The sequence below is a fragment of the Hetaerina americana genome, unplaced genomic scaffold (assembly GCF_022747635.1).
Source record: "Hetaerina americana unplaced genomic scaffold, ioHetAmer1.1.p SCAF_1, whole genome shotgun sequence".
NCBI classification, from domain to species: domain Eukaryota; kingdom Metazoa; phylum Arthropoda; class Insecta; order Odonata; family Calopterygidae; genus Hetaerina; species Hetaerina americana.
The window spans coordinates 28,432,343-28,441,384 of NW_027286069.1; the positions used below are offsets into that span (position 1 = coordinate 28,432,343).

Genomic DNA, 9,042 nt, shown 5'->3' on the forward strand with positions numbered 1-9,042 from the left:
GAATAATACCAGAAATTTTATACCACATCATACAAGCATACAAAATATTTCCAAATTATAAAATGATGTTGAAGGCTAACGAATTCAAGGAAATTATGATAACCTCATTCTGGGCTGATCTAGGCATTAGCTTAATTACGATGATGTAGTTGTCTCCAATAGACAACCAGAATTCTAGATACTATGCTTTCACCAGGGAACTGAGAGTTGGATCATGATTTATTAGCCCCTTCCATAGCCTCTCTTTAACTCTCACTAACCCAATCATTATTTAATGAGTTTCTCACCTGTGCTAGACGATGATTTCACGGGAGAATGAATGGAGCTTCTTGATGGTGTTCTCACAATGTGGGATGATTCATTAAAACCATAAGTTCTCAATATTACTACTTTCGCTTTTCCTTCATAGGTGTCATTCTTCAAATTGGAAGATTGAGGAGAACGTTCGAAATCCACATGAACATTGAAAACATTAAGGGCTGAATCGATCAGCCTCGTTTCATAATATATGTCATCTTCCTCTTCACTTCTCCTGCTCCTCTGTGGTATATACTGGGGTCGCCTCTGAGGATAGGGTTGCCAGGCATTTCGAGAAACATTTCCCCTACTGTAGAGCTTTCGGTAATCTCGGTTTCTCCCCGATGACATGTTAAAAGGGATTGTCTACGGGTAAATGCCCAGGTAGATACACTTCCCACTGTATCATTCGAGAAAAAAGGATTTCTATTAGAAAAACATTTCACACATGCGTTGATATCGGAATCATCATGTACATGCAGATAAAATAACAATGCAAGCACACAAACTAAAGCAAACATTGTGTTCGCGGCGTGACCAAAACGCACAAAACGAAACATTCTTGGAATATGGTTGGCATTTCACAGAACAATCAAAATGACCTAAGTTTAAACTTACAGTTTTATAACGGGGTCGAAAGTGGAAAATTCAAAACGAAGCCTTGAACGAAAAGCTAAGTTTTCAATAAGTCAATCGTTATGAGGGCATGAGAGACTCGGCTGACTACAACATTTTTCTAATTAAGAATAACAATGATTTACATTTACTTTATCGTTCAAGTCACGCCTACCAAATTAATCATAACTTTCAACAATAAAATAACACCCATGTTAGACTTAATCAGTCGCCAACAGTGGGTCAAAAGTCAATGGGTTTATGACTTAGAACTGAAATAATTTGCGGGCTAATCCAATTACATTGGTCTATGTATACGCGTTAACTGGAAATAGTAACGAAGCTACCCGGCGGCGAAAGTTGGGAAAAATAAAAGTTAATTGGCCAATGCAATACAACTCTCCTTATCTGTGGCTACATTTTCAGGAAAATAATTACTATTGTTCAACTCACCTCTCCTCTTTATCAATTTTAACAATTAGGCCAAATATTTTCTATCATATTACTTCATGTAAAAACGTCAAAATATTGGTTATTACGACATTTCTCAAACTTAAAAACAATGCGATGCCAACTTATTTACCTGACCGATGATTTGCTGAAACGATCAAGATATCAATATTTCGCGGCGATTTCGACACACCAGCCGGCCTCGCCGCCATAACTGAAGTTTACTACCAGAATACTCCCGCGCTTTAGAACGCTGTGATGTAGTACTAAATAACTCACACTGTGTTGCAAAAACACTAGCAAAATACTAAAAGTACCGAAAAACAAATAAGTAGATAGCAACAAATAAAAGCCGACAGCACTATACGATATAACAACAATCATTTATCCACGAACTTTCTAAATTTGAAAGATTCACATCTACACCAGTAAAAATCAAAAATGTTCATCCGATTCGCCCAGTTACTAATAGCGCTTCACATTTTTGCCAATATGTTTACAATGACACTTATCTATAACAAAAAAACTTGCAGGGCATGTGTTTAACTAAACGAAACACGAAAACAGCCAATCTAGCGGCTCTTTAATAAGGAAGATAATAACAACACTTACCCATGAGCAGAAAGTTTTAATTAAGCTCTCAAAGACTGATGACCTAATTCTGGTAAAAACTATCGCAAACTTCACTATTTCTTTTGAGCGTAACGTTACCGGAACGTAATAGCATGCCGCATCCGGGTCCGATACACAGTACTATAACACCTGATCACAGTTAATAAGGATTAAGTCGCAGAAGTCAGTTAGTTGAATAAATTTTTATGGTTTTTATTAGTTTTTAAATATGGATAATTCTATCATATCGTCTCCTTGTTATTGAAAAGTGCTTATGTTGAATTATTTTTATGACGTAGACAGCGCCATTACGGCGGGTTATGTCAATAAATATATTATATTGACTCGATTTTACGGCAACTTTGAGCTTAAGTACTAGACTTTACGGTGAAAAATAAACAGTGCAGGACTCGTCAGATTAGTTGAGCTCCCCAGTCTTGATCTCATCCACTTTCATTGCATCAGTATTTTCGAGTTTTCACAATTGATAAAAATTATCATGTTGCTGGATGGGCATAAAAGCCGATAAGCTGTAGTCAGTGCTTAGGTGTACACCGCACGTACTGCGGAGTCATTCTGAGCCTTGAATGGTTTCATTTTATGTTGTTTCTAAAGTGATATTAATTTAAGTCAGTTCCCTCTTGAGTTTCATTATGTTCAGAAAGGGTTTAAGCTGTTTTTTAAGGATCCGGCGTTGTGTTCGTATACTAGAAGTAAGACGGTCATTGGTCTGCAGTACGGTAGGATTAATTTCAACATCTCATAAGTCTTTAAGGAGTCAATTTATAAATCCTCTCGTATTTTATCAAGTGAATAACAAGAAGTTTTTTCACGTCGGCATACCGTTGTATTCGTTGAGCGACCGAGAAATTAAAAGTCATATGGATGGAATTACCGATAAATTTATGGAAGCAATGGAACTGCTAAGTGATGCTGTTCGTTTATTCACAACGTTGTTAAATATTCCACTTTGGGATTAGGAAATCGGTTGACCGATGCATTATAATTTATACCCCACAGGTTAGTTCGAAAGGCACAGTTTATTTCAGCGAAGATATGGTAGACGCCGAGGTTCTAATTGATGAAGTTCTCAAAGACTATGAGCGTTTGCTAGGACTTCTATCCGATGATCAGGCTAGAAATGTTGTTAGATCAATAGGTTGAGTTTCATTTCACTGTTTTTAACGTAAATAAATGTTTCTGAATTTTCTGTTCAAAACTATTTATTTCTTTGGCAGGACTGAAAATGGAAGAATTAAAAGCTCAACTTCAGTTGCTGAAGGAGTCAGTCAAGGATTAATATAATGAGCTCTTGTGGACTCAAGATGTTTCTGCAATGGCGCAATGTTATTTGGCCTGACCAGTGAATTTCAATGTATTTTTAGGGTAATAGCCAATGCATTATCTTTGGTTGGTGCACATTTTTCTAATATATTCCATTTTACTTATCTTGGGATGCCGAGCACCTTTCATGGAACGCTGGAATAAATGTCGTTCAATGGTTAATGTATGTGATCTTGGCGAAATTTTCATTTTAATTCTTTGAAAGGGCATCAGATTCTCCGATTATTAGGTCGGGATTTAGGTTAGACCAGCAGGAAAAATTACCTTCACCCTGATCCAGTTTCACTGCAATGACTAATCCACATATTTTAAATAATTCTCGCATTTCAATTTAGAATTACGTGACTTCAAACCTCTATGGCTTATTTGAATACTGTGTTGACTGAAGCCGTCATCCCATAAATGCTCAATACGCGGAACTCATTAGTTTAATATTTTTTCCTGGGATACATTAATGGTTGCTTTTACTTGTAGAGAATTTGCTGAAATTTATAAAAAATTGTTCCTCAGAGCAGATGGTTTCCCTGTGAACTTACTGAGGAGTCATTAATTCAGTCACTATTTTACATCTTGTATTCATGGATGTATTTCAGTATGCCTACCAACTCCACTGCAGTCATCTACCCTAAGATTAGTTTGATAGATGATGGTAGAGCTCTCACCTACTACTAAGGCAGACAGCATGTGAAATTCATGCAGTATGATATGGTGGCCAATTCCTTTCCCTGTTCCACCTGCTGTTTCAGAGGAAGATCTAGTATCAGAAAAATCAAAAAGCTTGGATGAAGCTGAGATTGCCCAGAGGCATTCCTGGAAATTGGACCCATGTCATATGGTCAGTAGCCCAGTGCACTTCCCACTGGACTACCGCATCCCTTGAGTTATACAGGCTAATTTCATTTTCAGTCTTGTGGAGTAAAAATATCATGAAGGAAATTTTAGTTTACAGAGTTGTATCTGCTACACATGGGTGTTGTAAATGCAACCCATTACAGTTAAGCGTAAGTTTACAGTCTTGCAATTGAAGTAGCAATCGGTATTCAATTGTGTTATGTTTCTCCCTCACCCTGTAAAAGACTCCCTAACACCTGTGTAACAATTATATAACCTCTAAACACAGTCCTCCATGCACTGCAAAAAATTTAAATACACACAAACAAGCAGCATTTACTTGGGCAACTATATCAATGTAGCACAGCAATGTAAGATTTCAATGGAACAGTCCCTAAGTTATTTTAAATATGGGAGATGCATTAGTGTTCATATGACCTCACTGGCATTCGAAGGATGGCACTTCTGTACTATCTTACCTGTTGACCTTTACCAAATATGTCTGCTCATAAAGATTCTGCTCTTTCGTTGTTAAGTTTTCTGCAATTGAATTAAATGACATGTCCAGTCTTTAAAAACTTCATTTCTCAGAACAAGCTTTTTCTTTTATTGAAAGTAAAGTGGTGGTGGCGGGGTAAAGTTCTTGCCTGCCATTCCAAGGGTCACGGGTTCGATTCCCACCTGGGTGGGTTTTCCCCCCTAGGGCTTGGGTGTTTGTAAATTTGACCATTGTGAATAGTACGATGTAAAGGCCAAAATGTGCTGTTTTTGGACCAATGCTAAATAAATAACAAAATTAGGAGCTGCTTTTTTTATTTTTAATGTAATTTTTTTGTTTATTGCACAAACTTAAAATTGTATTTCAAAATATATTCAGCATTTCATTAAATCCTTGGGGTGATTCCCCTTAGTGCTAGTTGGTTTTTCAAATGCTATAGAATAGGAGTTAAAAATTAAAAAAGCCTGAGAGATATTCAAGAAATTGCTCCCTTTGGTGGAGATCTGACTTTGGATAATGATGTTAATATTTTGGCACAAACTGATGAGCTTGGCTGGCAGAATATGTCAGGATTTACTGGAAATGAAATTGAAAGTTCACACATTTTCCATGACAAATGTACCATATAGGTGCCAATGAGTAGGTAATATTTCATTGCACAGATCAACTGAAAAGTATATTAAACCTTAATGTTTCAAATTTGTACGTGTTAAGGTCAAGTAGTTAAATCTTCAGGAAGTTTGAACATGTTACATAGTGTTAGAAACATACAAATAACCTTCTGATAGTCTCCTAAATAAGTCTGCACAATATCTTCACAAAAAATTTAAAATGTTTTTAGGAACCAGGGTCCGCTCCAACAGGACCAGATTTTTAAAAAATGCCTCAAGATGTATTTCACGAAATTTGCGGAAAAACGTTAGTTGTGAATTGGTAATTATTTATTTTAATGAAATAGTTGTAATGGTTCATTTTAAATGTACTTGGATCAATGGATCATGTGTGAGGTAAATATATTTAGAGATAGATAATATTTGACTTTACCAAGTACAGTTATATTTTGGGCTTTTAAATGGCATATATGCACTGACAAGAACCAATCTGATAATATAGTGAGCTAACAAATATATACATAGCTCATAAAATATTTTGTCTGATGTGCCCGGGTAAATCTTAATAAGCATCCTTCCAAATTATGGATGACAAAGTGGCCAACATATTTGTCTTTGTTTTCTTGTTCTTTTTGTTTTGTAATCAGATTGTGAATTTATATCAAGGCTAACATACTGTACCCATACCTCTTTCCAATAGAAATCTGTAATCTCCACCCTTTCCTAGCAATACATATATGACACCTCTCATTTTATCTGACAACTTAGTAGTGGAACTTGAAGTAGAAACTAAGGTTGTTTAAATAAAATAAATGTCAAAATTTACCAAGGCAAGTGTAGTTTTGCTATGAAATTAATATTTTAGTTGTATACCCTTTGAGCAACATTGATGTAGATGAAACAATATACATGAAATATGTCAGGGATGATTTAGAATCAGGTGCAAAACCAACATCATCCTTGTGAGACAATCACATAAGGGCTATATCAGTGAGGACAAATAGTGATCACAACTTAGTAGTAGCAACCTGACCGAGAGATACAAAAAGAAGAACAGGATAAAATAGGAATCGCAATAGAATACAAAAATTCTGGAGGAAGAACAGAAGAATTCCCCATGGTAATTGATGAAAAACTGGTGTAAAGAAATCAACACAGAAGGAAGATCTATCTATAATAGTAATCTTGATAACATAATCATATTCATAAGAGAATAAGAGGAGGCATTCCTGTTGAAGAAGTAATAGAACCAAGACATCGGAATCTAAGAAGACAAAGGAAGAGTGGATTGAATGTCACTATGAAGAAGTTTATGACAAAATGAATTAGGGACACTGATTAAGTACACAAAACCAATTATTGCTCACTTCCAAATATAAAAGCAAAATGTCAACATCAGAGGTGCAAATCACAAATTCCTAATACAAATCAAAGAATTGTGGGAAATGCCGCAACAGTAACCATAAAGAAGTCATCTGCAAATATGTATTACAGTGCAACAATTTCAAAGAGTAAAAAACTATCACCTTGACTGGAATTAACTGGTTTAAGCACTTTGCTTGGCATCGAGGGATCCTGGTTCAAATCTTGCAATTGTATCTTTTACTGTAGTTGGTCTAGGAGGTTATCGTAGTATTTTCCAGTGATTACTTGACCTGTGAGAAGATAATCTGTCAGCAGAATCCCTTTCGCATCCCAGTAACCTGAAGCCATCACCTTTCCAGCTGACGGTATTGCCTTGCGTTCTAAGGTGATGTTGAACATGTTATCACTGCTTTACTGCAGTTTTTTCTATGGGGTATAATAGCAGACCAAGGTTTCATCTGTGGTCCCAAACCAGCACAGAAAATCTTGTTGGTTGCTATTAAAATGGGTTGAACATTGTTCGGAATTGTTCATAATTTTCTCATATCCAATTCCACTGTTAAAATGTCATATGCCTGTTCTGGTCAATTCTCTGCAGCTTCAGTAATTTCTCTCTCTTTCAGTCTGTGATCCTCCATGACCATTTTATGATCTTTTACAATAATATCGGGGTAGTGGCACATTTTGGCTGACCACTTCGTGGATCATCATCTAAGCTGTCCCAACCAAACTTTAACTCGTTTTTCCGCTTGGCAGCAGTTGAAAATGAGGGAGCAAAGTCCCCCAGTGTGTTCTGAAAGTCAGAATGAATTTCCTTTGCTTTCACACTTTTCTTTACGAAGTATTTAATCACTGCTCAAATTTCAATTTTTTTCCATCTTCACAAATCACTCCATGGGAACAACAGAGAGGCATCCGCATTGCATCTCTTCCCAGAGCACTAATCTATATTTTACTCATAAAGGATTACCTAATACACAGGAAACTTGTTGTACTAGCGCTGGTGGTGATTCCGAAAACCTTTCTAGCTACCCTTGTAATATGGGATGGAAGAAGCTTAATGGATGTTGAGGGGAGATGTACTCAAGGTTTTACAACAAATAAGCCACTACTATGTTAGATAGCTTAGAAATAAGGAAGCAGTGCATGAAACCAATAATGTAAAGTATGCCATTCTATGGATCAGAAAAAAGGGTTGTTGAGAATTGAAGTACATACAAAAGAGTAGAAGTAGAAAGGACAATATTGAGCACATAAAGGAAAAGAACTCGATTGATTGGACACAGACAAATGTTTTGGAGATATAATAGAAGGGGAGGCTGGATTAGGGGATATATTCATAGGAAAACTACAGGACTATCAGATGGAAGGCGTATTTATTATCTGCATTCGAGAAGAAAGTGAACGGCTGCCATTAACAAACTTCAGATTGAAGTTTTATGAGAAATTTTTAAACTTTTTCTCTAGTTCACCATCATAATTTCTTAAGCTATTGTGATATATATATTTATCAACCATATATATACATATAATATTACGAACGTGCAAGTGGCACTCAATGAGATTTTCAATATTCTAATAATGCTCTTTCCATTAATCAACAATCTTCTCTCGCAATGGTAACAGTAATGTTAATGCTTATTCCCTAAGAGCAGTGACTGGAGCTTCAGGTACAAATTCCTTCGAAATTATCTGCCCTCTTTAAACATTTTTAGCATAAGCCTCCTGGAGTAATACATAGGCCTAGGCTGATGAAAATAAAATTTCAAAATGATATACTGCTTTTTACCTCCATCGTTGTCAAAGGTGAACTGAACATGTTTCAACTTGCAATAGCCTCTGCTGATGCAATACTGAAGTTAAATCAATGAAGCTTGGTCGGCATAAATTAAATTTAGCACAATAAATGATACAAATAGAAGGTTCCATGCTGCTTCCAGGAATTACTGTTAGGTAGGTTGACTTGTTGGACGTTTTACCCCCAGTCCTGGAGGCATCTTCAGGTTGAGGTGATCTTCTTTGTATTTTGGCCGCTATACATGTATGCAGGAGGCGCTGGCTGGCCCAGAGCATTCTGTTTGCTGGTTGTTCCTGGGCGGTAAGGTTCACGTCAAAGTCGGAGTGTAGCAGTCTTGATGGTTGAAATTATTTGGATTTTTTATATTTCTACTGCTCCCATTGAGTCTCAGGAAATAGTGTCTCAGAAAGTGTTTTTCTCAAGCCAGCACTTTAGTTTGATTGAACTCGGTTCCTTCCATGCATGTTCGGTTGAGAGTCAGAACTGTTTCTTGTCAATGGCCCTTGGGTGCTACTTTATTCTATGCTATGGTAATTCTTGGAAGCAGCGTGGAACACCTTCATCAGAAAGACGTTGCATAAGCCTTAAGATTATGCAAATAAAAGTTTTACAGTCACTAA

The 9,042-nt window shown here is 36.5% G+C and overlaps 1 protein-coding gene and 1 long non-coding RNA gene across 6 annotated transcripts in view; one reads left to right on the plus strand and one right to left on the minus strand.

Moving 5' to 3' along the window:
• LOC139690135 (ubiquitin carboxyl-terminal hydrolase 36-like) overlaps positions 1 to 2,058 on the minus strand; it is a 47,026-nt gene extending 44,968 nt beyond the window's left edge. For 4 of the 5 annotated variants that reach the window (XR_011701453.1, XM_071587419.1, XM_071587409.1 and 1 more), the window contains exons 1-2: positions 1,975 to 2,058; positions 288 to 697 (exon numbers count right to left, since the gene is read on the minus strand). Coding sequence is in view for 4 of the 5 variants with exons in the window: in XM_071587419.1 (XP_071443520.1) it covers positions 288 to 648 (361 nt within the window). In the remaining variant the exon portion in view is untranslated. Of the gene's footprint in view, positions 1 to 287; positions 698 to 915; positions 1,110 to 1,974 lie in introns of those variants that run through there. The other variant, XM_071587397.1, reaches the window with a different exon arrangement.
• Positions 2,059 to 2,291: 233 nt separating this feature from the next.
• LOC139690154 (uncharacterized) lies at positions 2,292 to 6,043 on the plus strand. The gene is made up of 3 exons (XR_011701457.1): positions 2,292 to 2,909; positions 2,995 to 3,133; positions 3,213 to 6,043. It is a non-coding gene; the product is annotated as an uncharacterized lncRNA (long non-coding RNA).
• Positions 6,044 to 9,042: the final 2,999 nt, after the last annotated feature.